Source organism: Monodelphis domestica, chromosome 1 (genome assembly GCF_027887165.1).
Source record: "Monodelphis domestica isolate mMonDom1 chromosome 1, mMonDom1.pri, whole genome shotgun sequence".
Taxonomy (NCBI): domain Eukaryota; kingdom Metazoa; phylum Chordata; class Mammalia; order Didelphimorphia; family Didelphidae; genus Monodelphis; species Monodelphis domestica.
In genome coordinates, this window is record NC_077227.1 from 507,955,670 (window position 1) to 507,971,113 (window position 15,444).

The 15,444-nt window shown below is 44.5% G+C and overlaps 1 protein-coding gene across 1 annotated transcript in view; it reads right to left on the reverse strand.

Moving 5' to 3' along the window:
• The window catches only part of JPH2 (junctophilin 2), a 64,550-nt gene that overhangs the window by 26,141 nt on the left and 22,965 nt on the right, over positions 1-15,444 (reverse strand). Inside the window, exon 2 of the mRNA XM_001369556.4 lies at positions 10,954-11,743. Coding sequence (XP_001369593.1) covers positions 10,954-11,743 — 790 coding nt within the window. The remainder of the gene's footprint in view (positions 1-10,953; positions 11,744-15,444) is intronic.

The window sequence follows — 15,444 nt, forward strand, 5'->3', positions numbered from 1 at the left end:
GCGAGCAATGCTTTTGAGGAAACTTGGTCAAGTACAAATTAGACTACAGGGTTCCTGCATCACTATAGAAGCTCAGAGGAGGGCAGTATGGGCAGGAGTAGTCAGGAAAGTGTGAGGCAGAGCTTAAACAGGACATTAGAGGCCAAGATTTGAAGAAAGAGGGAAAAGGAAATACGAGGAGGAGGAACTGATATAAACAAAGGCACAGAGTCAGAAAATAAAAATAACAATTATCATCATAACATTTGTATAGCATTTACTATGTGCTAGGCACTGTGCTAAGCACTTTACAAATATTTGCGGCAGAGCCAAGGATCCTGCCCCAATTTTCTAAGTCCAGTGCTCCTCCAGTATATATCATTCTTTTCCTTGGGCTGTGAGGCAGCTCAGTGGTTCAGTGGATAGAGCTCTGTAAAAATGGAGATTTTGAACCCTAGACTTCAATCCCCAGAAGTCCTTGGTATTTCCCAGAATTCCCCATAATCTCACCTGAGTCCGAGAACACAATTGGCATTTAACTGGCAGTAACACCTCCCACGCTCTCTTCTCTTCCTTCCTTGCAATGATGTAGTAAGTATAGTGGTAAGCTAAGCGCAGGGATTTTAAATGGGTTAATCAGCCATGGGCACGTCGGTTTTATTTTGTATCTTCTTTAGTCCTTGATTTCTAATAATCCTTAATAAACCTCATCAGAAATCTAGGGTTAAAAATATCCATTTTTACAGCTCTAGATCTGAGTTCAAATCCAGCCTCAGTAATATACTAGCTCTGGTACTCTAAACAAGTCATTTAACCTTTGTTTGACTCAGTTTCCTCATCTGTAAAGTGGAGATAATAACAACCAACCTCCCAGGGTTATTGTGAAGATAAAATGAGATAATATGTAAAGCATCTGGCACATAATAGATGATATATAAACTTAAGTTATTATTATTATGTTCTGCTCCAATGCTGTTATTCACATCTCTTTGTATTGCCTCTATCCATGACACTATCCAGCTGCCTCTAAAGTAACTTCAACTCATCCTCATCTACATAAAGATATAAATTGAAGCCACAGAGTTGAATAAGATTCCTAAGGGATCGTGTATATGGAGGAGAGAGAAACAAGGACAGAGCCTGGAGGAATGCTCACACTTGGGGAATAGGAGAAAGATGAAGAAATCGAGATAAAACCGGGGATCAAGGAGAGGATAAAATGCCTTGGAAGTCAAGGGAAAAAAGAGCATTGAAGAGAGCAAGAGGTTATCAATGGTGCAGGGCTATAAAGAAATCAAAGGGGACAAGAACCAAAAAGTCACTAGATTTAGCAAGGAGGAATTTGCTTATGATCTTGGAGGGTGAGTTTCAGTGGAGTGTTGGAGATGGAAACCAGGTTGTAGGAGGCTAAGGCATGAGTGGGTGTTACAGAATATATACTACTTTTGAATTAATATATTAAAAAAATATTGAATGCTTACTATGTGCAAAGCATTGTACTAAGACCTAGGGAAAAAACAGAAAAGGTAAGAACATCCCCACTCTTAAAGCCCTCAAACTCCATTTGGGGGAGGCAACTCTTGGAAGAAAGATCAGCTGCAGAGTGGATAGAAAAGGCCAGAAGTTCTAAAGGTTCAGCAGAAGAACAGATGGCAAGGCCCAAGGGTCCTTATGCTAAGTTAGCAGCTCAGCTGATAGTTCCAAAGGTCTGCAAGGCAGATGGTAAAGTCTGATCAAGTCTCCTTTCAATAGGAGGAATAGAGTTTGTGACTCCGTCTCACCCAAGCCTAATGATCAGTTTAAGAAGCCACGACAGGTTGGGGTATCTTAAGAACAGTAGAAGAATAAAGCCTGAAGAGTTTAGACCTGGTAATGATCTTTTTTTAAATTATGTAGAAATATATTATAGAAACATTATATAGAAACTTTAAAAAGTTTCTAGTTCCAAATCCTCTTCCTCCATCCACTCCCTACCCTTCCCATTGAGAAATAGGAACTACAATATCTATTATACATATGAAGTTATGCAAAACATTATGCTGGAAATTATCTTGGATATCCTCTAGCTCAGGGGTTCTTAACTTTGTTAAAGTTATGTTTTTGTTTGTGTTATGGACCGGTTTAGCAGACTGCTAAAGCCTATGGATCCCTTCTCATAATGCAATTTTTAAATATATGAAACAATATATAAGATTATTTAAAAACCAATTATATTGATCTACACTTATAATTTTTTTAGGTTAATGGACCCAGAGGCAGCGAGGTGGCTCAATGAAAGAAGAGCCAGGCTTGGAGACAGGAAGTCCTGGGTTCAAATTTGACCTCAGACTTTTCCTAGCTGGCACTTGTCGAACCTCAGACTTAAGGCAGATTTGGGTTTTTGGCGAATAGACGCATACTGATTGGGCTGGATACTAAGGATCTAGAAAAGTGAAAGCCACTCACAGAACTTAGTCTAATAGGGAAAAAGCTAAGACTAGAATATATGTAAAGGCATAGAATGTAGAACTGCCATAATTGAAAGGGACCTTAAAAAGTTATCCAAGGGGGCAGCTGGGTGGTTCAGTGGATTGAGAGCCAGGTCCAGAAACAGAAGGTGCTAGGCTCAAATCTGGCCTCAGACACTTCCCAGCTGTGTGACCCTGGGCAAGTCACTTGACCCCCATTGCCTAGCCCTTAACACTCTTCTGCCTTGGAGTCAATTGACTCCAAGATAGAAGGTAAGGGTTTAAAAAAAAAAAAAGTTATCCATTCTAGGGCATCCATCTTTTTTTATGCTATGGACCCCATCAACAATTTAGTAAAACCTGGGCAAGTCACTTAGCCCCATTGCCCTACCATATTTCTACAACCATACACAATATTGATCCTAAGAGGGGAAGGTAAGGATTTTTTAAAAAGTTAATGGACCCCAGGTTAATCATTCTAACATCCAAACCCCCTCATTTTACATATGAGAAAACCAGTGAAGAGAATGAAAAATCATAAGCAAAGATGAGCCTCCTTCCCATGGCCTATCCTATGCCAGGAAGATGGTAGCACAGAACTCTTCATTAACAAAGGTGGAGGCCACGGGGAAGCTTCCTGCCAGAGTATAAGGAACAGTAGACTGGGAATCAGGAGACCTGGGCTCTCCTCAGGCTTTGCCCCTAACTTAATAAGTAACTCAGGCAAGTCGTTTTCACCTCTGGGTCCCCATTTCCCATTCGTTGATAATGCCTACAGCCTTCATTTTGTCCTGAACAAGCTCTGACCTGGACTGGATTGCTCATTCTGCATTCTCTAAGCTCCATCCAAAACTTGTTATTGTCATGCTTGTCAACCTGTCGGGGCCATGACCCTGGATCAGGAGAAGCCAGACTCCATCAGGGCTAGGGAACAGACCTTCCAGGTTTCGGGGATCTGTCTCCTCTTTCCCAATACCCCCCATCCTCCTCCCAGAAACAGCTGGTGACGTGGTCACTCTGGGGATGGAGTGGGCATGTGGCCACGTATTCCTACAGCTGGGCAATTTCAGCAGCACTCCGGAAAGAGTAATAAAGATGGCGGGAGCTGAATTCCTGCTGGGTGTAGAAGAGGGCAGCCCAAACCTGGGGCTCCTGAGCATGACTCAGGAGTAGGGGTAGGACCTGTGGTTTCGCTGGTCTAGGGCCCTCTCAGTGAGTCACTTCCTCTATCTTTGCAGGTCAGCATCTTCTCTGAAACATGCTTTTAGAGGCTTCCTGGTGCCCTGGAAGGTATAAATGACTTCTCCAGCCAATAGGTGTCAGACAAGATGTGAACCTCGATCCTCCTGGCACCGAGGCCAGTTTCCTATTCCTGATGCTTCTTAGCATATAGGAAACACCCAAGATAGACTATTTGATTGCTGACTGGCCATGGAAATAGCTTTGCCGTTCTGCTATCCAGCTGTTTGAGTTGAATCGCTTCCTACCACAGTGCTTTGGCATCCTCTATAAAACGAAGGGGTTGAGTTAAGTCAAGGTTCTTTGCCTGAGGCCCATACACCATTGGGGGCCATGAACTTGGATGGGTAAAGAATTGCATCTTTATTTTGTCTATCTTTACCTGAAATTTGGCATTTCCTTCATGTTCTTAAAAGCATTCTTCTGAAAAGGGTCTATAGGTTGCACCAGATTGCCAATGGGGTACATAATATTAAAAAAAAAAGATTAAGAAGCACTGGAATGGATGACTTTTTAAGATCCTTTCCAATTGCCCCAATTCCATATTCCGTGCCTTTACGTATATTCTAGTCTTCGCTTTTCCCCAATTAGACTACGTTGCACGCGTGGCTTACACTTTTCTGCATCTTCAGCAGGACCCAGCCCAGAGCACTGGACCTGGTTGACATCAGTAAGTATATATCCGTTGACTGAAAGCCCAAACCTGCCTCAAGTCTGAGGCTCAACAGATCCAGCCCAAGGCCCTGCCTGTCCTTCTGAGGGAACATAAAATGAGAATCACAAAAATCAGAGAACATCCAAGCTGACTGAGCATGGAAGAGATTCTCTAGTCCTGCTTTTACCCCACAGAAAGGTTAGGTGCTTTGCTTGAGCTGACAGTTGGTCTATGATGGAGCCAGGAGGAGAAGCCAGGCCTTCGGACTCTGTCCAGAAAAGAACCCAGAGGCCAGCTCCTTCTGCCGCCACCCTGCTCCCTAAAGCTCCAAAAGGACCCACGCCCAGACGCTGAAGATGCTGGATGGAATTCCTTTCCTCCTTCCCTGACACCCCCTCTCCCCACCCCCAGTGGCTTTATCAGTTTTCAGGCCCGATGGCTAAGCCCTTAAGAAGGTCCAGATGGCGGTGGGGGCAGGGCCAAGGGGTGTCTGTGACATGGGGGTGGGGGGGAAGTTCTGGCAGTATCTCCCTCATTGGAATGCTGAGGCGGGGCCCCACCTGGGATAGTGGGGGAAGAGAAGGGAGAGATGTGGGCTGAGGGGGGCTGGAATTCCACGGGCAGGCCCCACCGCTCAGCTGTCACATTCCCCCCAGGCTCGGCTAAACCAGTCCTCTGCTGCTTTCCCATATTTAGACAGGGAATGTCTGCTGACTCCAGGCCTTTTCAGAACGTCATCCACACCAGCCGCCACCATCCTGGGTCAGGGGCTGGGGCTGGGCCCCGTTCCAGGCTCCGTGAAGCCCTGAGCACACAGAGATAGGAAGCGACAGGAGGCAGGATGGGCTTTGCCTGGCACCATGGGAAAGGCCCCAGACAGGAGGCTGTGTTCCTAAGATGGACCTCAGAGCACCTTCTCAGCGAGAGCTTTGGGGGAGCCCAAGGGAGTCACTGGTGTTGCAGTCAGGTCTGAACAAGGAAGGGAAGTTGGCAGGCAGGAGGTCCGGCCCCCGGATGTCCCCCCACATGTGAGCCAGGGCAGCTGGGCCCTCTGAGGGAGCGTGAGGGCATGGCTCTGCCCGAAAGAAATGCTCTAGAACTCCCAAGGCCGTCTGACACTGGTGGGAGGGGGCTGTGAGGGAACGTTCCTGACAACCTGGGGGTTTCTGAAAGGGTTGTTTTAGAATTCTGAAGATTAGGAGAAGATCCCAGAAGCTGAAAGGGAAGGAAAGTATTTGACATACCCACAATGTCTCCTGGAGGACAAGTCACTGATTTTAATTCAATACATTTGTACTGACCATCATTTTTTTTTAAACCTTACCATCCGTCTTAGAATCATGACTATCATTTCCAAGGCAGAAGGGCAAGGCAATGGGGGTTAAGTGACTTGCCGGGGATTACACAGCCAAGAAGTATCTGAGGCAAGATTGGAATCCAGGACTTCCAGGCTCCAGACCTGACTCTTTTATCTAATGAACCCCCTGACCACCACCTTCTTGCCTAGGCTTATATCTTAGGCAAGATAAAGGGACAAAGAGCCACTCTTCCTTCCTCTTCCCCTCCATCTCTTTAGTTTTCCTGCCTCCCCTCAAAATTCGACTCAAATCCCAGCTTCTGCAGGTTTCCCCCACCCCACTCACCCCAGTTATTCAGAGTTCCTCTTGAGATTACCTCTACACTATCCTCTGCATCTATTGTTTTAACCTAGTTATTTACAAGATATCTCCCCATTTGAATGGAAGCTTCTTGAAGGCAGGAACTATTTTTCACTTTTGTTTGTGTTCCCAGCACTTAGAACAAAATAAATGCTTAATAAATGTTTTTTGATGGACTGAAGAAGCTCAGAGCCTTATTAAGAAAATAGAATACAGGGGTAGCTGGGTGGCTCCATGGAGAGAGTTTTAGGTGTCAGGAGGATCTTGGTTCAAATCTGACCTCAGACACTCTGGGCAAGTCATTTAACCCCAGTTACCTAGCCCTTGTCCTTGTGTCTTAAGAGTTGTAACTAAGACAGAAAGTAAGGATTAAAAAAAAATGTTTTTTAAAGAAAGAAAATAGAACACACCAAATTTTTAAGAGAATCAGAATGTCAGAGCCGGAGACCATGTAGTTTGGCTCCTTCATTTCACAGTGGAGGAAATAATCTAAGAGAAGGTTAAATAATCATTAAGATCTAAGAACAAATAGTATACATGTCAGACCTTTGAGAGGGGAAAGACTTTAAAACCAAGCTAGACATAGAAAGAGTCACAAAATGTAAAATAAATAATTTCGACTACATCAAATTAAAAAGTTTTTGTACAAACAAAACCAATGTAACTAAAATCAGAAGGGAAACAACAAATTGGGAAAAATCTTCATAAAAACCTCTGACAAAGGTTTAATTACTCAAATTTATAAAGAGCTAAATCTACTGTACAAAAATCCAAGTCATTCTCCAATTGATAAATGGGCAAGGGACATGGATAGGCAGTTCTCAGATAAAGAAATCAAAACTATTAATAAGCACATGAAGAATCTCTTATAATCAGAGAGATGCAAATCAAAACAACTCTGAGGTATCACCTCACACCTAGCAGATTGGCTAACATGACAGCAAAGGAAAGTAGTGAATGCTGGAGGGGATGTGGCAAAGTAGGGACATTAATTCATTTCTGGTGGAATTGTGAACTGATCCAACCATTCTGGAGGGCAATTTGGAACTATGCCCAAAGGGCGACAAAAGAATGTCTACCCTTTGATCCAGTAATAGCACTGCTGGGTCTGTACCCCAAAGAGATAATAAGGAAAAAGACTTGTACAAAAATATTCATAGCTGCGCTCTTTGTGGTGGCCAAAAACTGGAAAACGAGGGGATGCCCCTCAATTGGGGAATGGCTGAACACATTGTGGTATCTGTTGGTGATGGCATACTATTGTGCTCAAAGGAATAATAAAGTGGAGGAATTCCATGTGAACTGGAACAACCTCCAGGAAGTGATGCAGAGTGAAAGGAGCAGAACCAGGAGAACATTGTACACAGAGACTAATACACTGTGGTACAATCGAAGGTGATGGACTTCTCCAGTGTAATGTCCCTGAACAATCTGCAGGGATCTAGGAGAAAAAACACTATTCATAAGCAGAGGACAAACTGTGGGAGTAGAAACACGGAGGAAAAGCAATTGCCCAACTACAGCGGTTGAGGGGACATGACAGAGGAGAGACTCTAAATGAACACTCTAATGCAAATATTAACAACATGGTAATGGGTTCGAATCAAGAACACATGTGATACCCAGTGGAATCACGCGTCAGCTATGGGGGGTGGGGGGAGGAAAAGAAAATGATCTTTGTCTCTAATGAATAATGCTTGGAAATGATAAAATAAAATATTATTTAAAAAAAAATCTAAGAACATTCCAAGATCCCTCCCGCCTCTAACAGGCAACATGCCAAGGTTCCTTCTAGTTCTGCTAATGATCCTAAGTGGAATTCTCTTTCAGGACCTCAATTTCCTGATCTATAAAATGAGAAGACCTGAATAATTTCTAGGGTGCTTCTGATATTCCCTGCTACAAGAACCCTTCCAGTTTTGATAGTCTATGTTCTAACGTCCTTCTAAGTTCTGATGGTTGACATTCCAAGCAAGGCCTTGTCTAGTTCTGACATTCAGTGTTCTAGAGCCTTTACTGGAAGGAAGTCACTGCCCAGGCTTCAATGGTTTTTTCTTACATAGCCCAACTTCACAGCTCTCTCTCTCTCTCACCATCCTTTATCACTTCTCACCCCATGCTCAGTCACACCATCAAGAACTGAGGTATAGTGGCTTCGGGCAGGTGGCTCCATTGTGACTCCTGGCAGCTCCTTTTATTCCTTCCCAAACACCATATGGTCTCTGGCAGGCCTATGACAAGGGCCAGATCACAAAGGGTCCTACACATTAGAGTCCAGGGATGAGCACGTGGGTAAGGTGGACAACGAGGCAACTGAAGAGAAAAGTTGCAACCTCAAGCTGAATTCTGTCCAACAGCCTCCGATCTTCCCTTATAATTCCCCTGAAGCTACTTGTTGCCCTTTGGTGACACCTCTTTCCTGAAACATCTTACTCTAGAGTGTGCGGTTTCTCATGGGGATGCTCTGGGTTCCACAGTCAAAGCCATCTTTGGCAGCATGGCGCATTGGCCTGAGAGCCAGAAGGCCAGGATTCTAGTCCACTGCTTTGTCACTAACTCTCTGGGTGATATCAAACAAATCGTTTCCCCATCTCTGGGTCTTTGTTTTTTCCTTCATAAAAGGAGAAATACTGATTTCTTCATTTCTCTCTTTTTTTTTAATTTGGAAAATTTTATATAATTAATTCATATAGAATATTTTTCCATGGTTATAAGATTTATGTTCTTTCTCTCTCCTCTTACTACCCTCCTCCCATAGCCAACGTGCAATTCCACTGGGTTTACATGTGTCGTTGATCCAGACCTATTTCCCTATTATTGATATTTGCACTAGGGTGATCGTTTAGAGTCTACATCCCCAATCATAACTTTGATTTCTTGAGTGAGGGAGTTACAAACTGCAATAGAGTTAAGAGCCCCGAGGAGTGCAGAGGATACCCAATTGCCTAAAGAAGGGGAAACTGGTCTATGTTGGAAATGAAATGGGTCAAAGCAGGATTAGTAATGGAATCTGGCTCCTTCATTTTCAGACCCAGTCTTTCAAAACCAAAACCAAAATCAAGAAGATTAGACTAGATTCTCCCCAAAGCCTCTCTTCAGTTTTCTAAAGGGATCATCAAATTCTCACATTCTATATTTTGTGATCTTTTTCCAGTTCTAATGCCCTTAGAACTTCCACATATTTGGGGGCCATGCCAAATGGGGGACAAAAATGAGAAGGGGCAGTTGACTAAACTTCTCCACTGGGTTGCTGTGCAGAACATTTGGCAAGACACTGGAGCCAAGATTCCCAATACCCTTTGCTGTTAGGGTCCCTAAGGCATCAGTTGGAGACAGGCAGGGAGAAGTACTTAAAACACTGGTTTGTTATAAGAAGGAAATCATGCCTGGCTGGGGCAGGGAAGCTTTTGACTCTCTGGCTAGGCTTAACCTCTTAGGAGCACATTCTTCCCTGACTTCCTCAGTGGCAAAGGGAGTGTCACTTCTCCTATCTGGGACTCAGTTTCTTCCTCTGTAAAATAAGGGGGTTAGAGTCAATCTCTCAGGTCACTTCCAGCTATGGCATTCACTGTTCATTAATCCCTTCTTAGCTCTGGTATTCGATGCTTTAAGGTTCCCCTCCAGCCCCAGCATTCTGTGGTTTATGATTCACCCTGCTGCCTGTCTCTAACTTAGAATCAAATTCCCTGAGCTTAAAGGGATCTCAGGAGGTCATTTATCTAGTTTAACCCCCACCTGAAGCAAAATCCCCTCCCCCAACCTGCTCTCTTTCTATTGCCCCTCATCAGCTCCTAAAGCGGTCTGGGGTGAGAAGAGAGAACCTCTGGGAGAAAGAGCCTCAACACTGCATTTCCTCCAAGCCCAGGGTTGCCCTTAATAGGAAATTATCCCATGCTTAAAGAGTAAGCAGGAACAGCCTCTCCTCCCCCACCAAACTTGCCAGCCCAGAAAGAACAAGGCATTCTCAGGCTGATGGAAAGTGCAGCGGTTCCTCTGGTTGCTTCATCTACAGCCTATATCCAAGGGAGATTTACATCCACGAGGAGATGAGAAGCCCCATGAGTCTCGGATCTCTATTTGTGGTTCTCAGAACCCTCCCAAAGGGAACCACTTGATTAGAATTCTGACTTGAGAAGTAAGAATGGCACTGTGGGGAAAACTCCTCAAGGTTGGTAAGCAGGGGCTGCTTCATTCCTCTTCCTCATTTGCCCCATACCCTTGGGATTGACTGTCGGTGATACACTCTGGACTCTAACCCTGAGACTAGAAACCACCTTAGAGCACACATCACAGAATGTTACAGTGTAGGGCATCACTACTGGGGAGGTATCAGTCTAAACCCCTCACTTACTGAGGGAAAATGAGAAGAACAAGGCAAGATGGCCATTGCAAAATGCCACGGCTAGATTGTGATGTGAGGTAAACATAAAGGGATCATATTTTGTGAGCCTCGAGTCCAAATAGGTGGACCAACGAAGGATAGTCTTTGTGCAAACCTTGATTAAAAGTATAACCTTGCTACTAACAACCTGTAGAACTTTGGCCAGATCATTTCCTCATTGGTAAAATTAACGAGTTAGATTAGAAGATCTCTAAGATCTTTTCCAGCTTGAAATCCTTCCAAGAGGAACCTCCCATATCCTGGTCATTCCTGTGGGAGCAAAAATGAATAAATACTCCTACTATTTAAAAATATATAGGATTTTTAATAATAAATCAAAAGAGAGGGGAAAGAAAAAAGGTTCTTTCAGTCAAGTGAGCAGAGCAAAGAGAGCCAGGGACTCACACCTGCAGCACTTTACCAAAAGCACAAACTCTGAAAAAAGAGCCCTGCAGTGTGGGTCTCAGCTAAATTTATCCCCTAAGCATCCTTAGGTAAAATGAGGGTGTCACTTAAAAAGATGCTGGGAATGTAATTCAGGTGTTGCAAGTTTTCCATCTGCACACTCTCTTTAGTAAACCTTCTGGGTCCTACCTGGAGGCAGCAATCTCTGACTTCTGGCGGGCAATGGCTGCTGCCCGCTGAGCACCCTCCACGCTATGGTCCACCTTCTGCCGGATTTTGGTGCTCTTGAGTGGAAGAACACGTTTCTTCATGCCCTTGACCAGGACATTGTGTCGGTACTTTCCTTCCTCCTTCTTGCCATCAGGCAGTGTGGTACAGCCATAGCCGTGCCTCAGGTTATCCAACCACTCACCCTCGTACTTGAGCCCGCTAGAACGCTCACTGACTCCAAAGCCAGACCGCTTGTCATTTTTCCACTCCCCCATGTACGTCTCTGTGGTGGTGGCATCGATGTCAGACTCAAATGGAGCAAAGTCCTCTCCCTCGACTCCTTCTCCCAAGCTGGTAGTGGAAGCTGCATCGCTGGCCGCCGAGCTCAGGTCACTCTTCAGGAAGCTGACCCGGCTCTTCTGACTGGCCAGAGAGCTCCGTGACTCTGAGCGCCTCAGTTTCCCCAATAGGGAACCTCTCTGGAAGAAGCCACCACTACCCCGAGGGAGCTTGGCAGCAGCCTCTGCATTGGCATAGAGGCTGAGGGCAAAGCCACCACGGGAGATGGTTGGGGTCGCCAGAGTGGTGCCGTCCATGGGGGTGGAGGGAGCATCCTGTTGGGCCAGGGTTCCATTGCTGTGCTCACTTCGCAGGGAAGAGAGGGATGTACGGAGTGGTGAACGCACCACCACTGCCATGCCATATGGGACGCTCTGCCGGACGCCATAACCATGGCGCATGCCATTAGTGAACTGGCCTTGATATGTTCCTAAGAAGCAAGAAGAAAAATCAGGTTAGCAGGGAATGGCTCAGTGGATAGAGAACCAGGTCTAAGAGTTGGAAGCCCTGGCTTCAAATCTGGCCTCAGACACTTTCTAGCTGTGTGACTCAGGGCAAGGCAAGTCACTTAACCCCCATCGTCTAGCTCTTATTGCTCTTCTGCCTTAGAACCAATACCAAGTCAGAAGGTAAGAGTTTTTTAAAAGATTGATGATTTTAAAAAGAGAGAAGGAAGCAAGGAAGGAAAATCAGGTTAGCACCCTGGCCCAGGTTTTTATGCTGATGGGAACAGTAAACAGTAAATCCCTTATATGTATAGTGTAAGAATTTTTCAAGAAGAGTTGAGTGGGGGGCAGCTGGGTAGCTCAGTGTGTTGAGAGCTAGGCCTAGAGACGGGAGGTCCTAGGTTCAAATCTGACCTCAGACACTTCCCAGTTGTGTGACCCTGGGCAAGTCACTTGACCCCCATTGCCTAGCCCTTACCACTCTTCTGCCTTGGAGCCAATACACAGTATTGACTCCAAGATGGAAGGTAAGGGCTTAAAAAAAAAAAGAAGAAGAGTTGAGTGACAGCATTGACGGTTGGAAAGAGAGGATGCTGGGAAAGAAGAGAGACTAGGCAAAGATCCATGGAGAATTCTGGGCTCTAACAAGCAGGAAGCCTTTCCTTGCTGGGGACCTCACCAAGAGGCATAAAAGGATTCATTTGTCCAGAAATTACATCTGTCAAATCATTTCATCTATCTGATACCTTAAGGACCATCTCAATAGAGGGTCAGACTTTTGAGACTTAAGAGTCGAGGACTCTATGCCAGAGATGCAGCAAAATACAGGGAAAGAGAACTACACTGAATGAGACCTAGGTCCTGATCTTAGTCTGAGCTTTACTTCTAACTTACTACATTGATCACTTGCCCACATCGGGACTCAGTTTCCCCATCTATAAAATGAGGGGAATGGACTAGATAATTTCTAAGTTCCCTTCCAGGGCACATCCAGGAGGTGAAATGGATACAGTACTGAGCCTGAAGTCAAGAAGACCTGAGTCTAAATTTCCTGAATCAGATACTAACTAGCTGTGTGACCCTGGGCAAGTCATTTGACTCATCTTCCTGAGTTCAAATCTGGCCTTAATTCCTAGTTATGTGATTCTGGGCAAGTCACTTAACCTTATTTGCCTCAGTTCTTCATCTATCAAATGAGCTGGCATGTAAGAAAAGCTTAATAAATGCTTGTTGACTGAGTAACTAACGTTAACCATCTCCCAGGTAGCTACCAAAGTGATGTTTCTAAATCACAAGTCTGGCCATATTTTTTCTGTTCAGGAAGCTTCAGTGGTTTCCCCATTGTCATAAGGATAAGACATAATTCTTCTACTTGGCATTTATTTATCTGTTCACAAGTTACACCCTCTAGTGGGACATAAGCTCTTGGAGGACAGGAATTATCTCATCCTGGTTTGGGTAGAGAGCTCTTTGGTAAGGAACTTCCTTTATCAAGGCAATTGGCTCCTTCTCTGCCCTCTATACCTTAGAGAGCTGCCTGGGGCACTGAGAGATCAATCGACTTACTCAGGGTCTCATAGTCGGTTCGTATCAGAGGAATGACTTGAAGTCAAGTCTTTCTGACTCCAAAGCCAGCTTTCAACCTCTAAAGCCCCGCTCCCTCTCAGATGGGTCCTCAGGGTACAGCTCAGCGCTTAGCGCACAGAACGTGTTTAACAAGCACCCACTCAATGACTGATGATAAAGTGGATGAAGGACAAGACAGGAAGTGGATGAGAAGAAAGCACAGCACGGTGGACGGGGTATTAGACGCGAAGCAAGGAGTCCTGGGTTTGAATCTAGCTTCTGGCATTTCCTAGCTGTCTGACCACAGGCAACACTTTTGCCCTGAACTATGAAACAGAGGCAGGTAAGTGGAGGGCTTAGAGTCAGGAAGACCTAAGTGCAAGTCCAGCCTGAAACACTGACTAGATATGTGACCCTGGGCAGGTCACTTAACCCTGTCTGTCTCCATTTCCTCATCTGCAAAATGAGCCGGAGAAGGAAATGGCAAATCACTCCAGAATCTTTGCAAAGAAAACCCAAACAGGGTCACAGACACCACTGAAACAACAGAACAACACTGTGAAAAGGGTAATTCCTGTATTCTTATACTGCATACGTTATTCCTGATATTCCTGTCTTGCTGTACGGTACCTCACAGGGCTATTGGGAGGATGAAATGAATCAAAGGACATTGGTAAATGCTTTGCATTCTTGAAAGGGTTATATAAATGTTACAAATTGTTACTATTAGGGGGCAGCTGGGTAGTTCAGTGGACTGAGAGCCAGGCCTAGAGACAGGAGTTCAAATCTGATCTCAGACACTTCCTAGCTGTGTGACCCTGGGCAAGTCACTTAACCCCCATTGCCTAGCTCTGTGAACTTTAGATTACTCTACCCTGCTTAGTCTAACAAAATCAGGAATGTCTACACCCATACTTACCCAGGTGGGTGAAGTCCTATACCTTCCCTCTCTCTTCTCCTTGAGTTCTTCCTTCTATATTGATTAAACCACCATAGATTTCCAAACTGACTTGGGTATTTTATTTGGGATGTCCCCTGTGACCAAAAATCAAATTTAGATTAGGTCACAACCCTAAATTATCCTTACAGTCCTTACCACTCTCCTACCTTAGAACCAATACTGATTCTAAGGTGGAAGGTAAGAGTTTAAAAAAATTTTGTTACTATTAACAACATAACAATACTAATTAGTAATAATAATATAAATGTCATGCATTTACATTATTATATATAATATAAAATACAAGTATATGTAATATATAATAAATATATATTATATAAATATATAGTAATAATAAAAGTAAAATAGCAATAGGAAAGCAAATTAAAGAACTAATTAGTAATCCTATAAGTAATCATTATTATTATTGCTACAACTACCTCTGGGTCAAAGATCCTTCTAATATTCCGGATGGGGCCTCAGACTCATAGGTGGCAGAGAGTTATCTCTGGGGGTCCCCTGCCCTCCATCATCGCCTGCTCTCTCAGCCAAAGCTGTCTTGCCTTGTTCTCTCTGTAGACTAATTTTAGAGGTGCTGTAGTCATTGAGAAGCTCAGGAAGGGGATCCAGGGCCCTGGCTTGGTTGGGTCTTGCCTAGGGGCAGAAATTGGTAACAGAATCTGGGCGTGTTGATTTCTAGATCATAACTTCCCCTTGCCAGTGGCTCCCAGAATGATCACCGCGACAGCTCAGCCCAGTCCCAGAGCCCTGTGCCTCATACTCACATGTCTCATGAGCCTGGGCTGGAGGTGGCCCAGGAGCCAGGGAGAAGAACCTCTCTTGTTCCCCTCGAGTTCTTGTTTGTTAAAGAATCACAATATATGATCAATAGAGCCATCACTAGATTAGAGCTGGGAAATACTTTAGTAATCATTCAGTGGTTCTGTGGATGGAATACTGAGTTGGGAGTCAGGAAGACCTGAGTTCATATCTAGCCTCAGTTTCCTAAACTGTAAAATGAGGATAACAACCAGCACCTCCCTCATAAGGTTGTTGTGAGGATCAAAAGAGATGTTTGTAAAGCCTTAGCACAATGCTTGATGTGTAGAAGGCAACTACAAAAATGCTTGTTCCCATCCCTTCCCCTTCCCCCAGACCAATCTTTTCATTCTTAGAGGG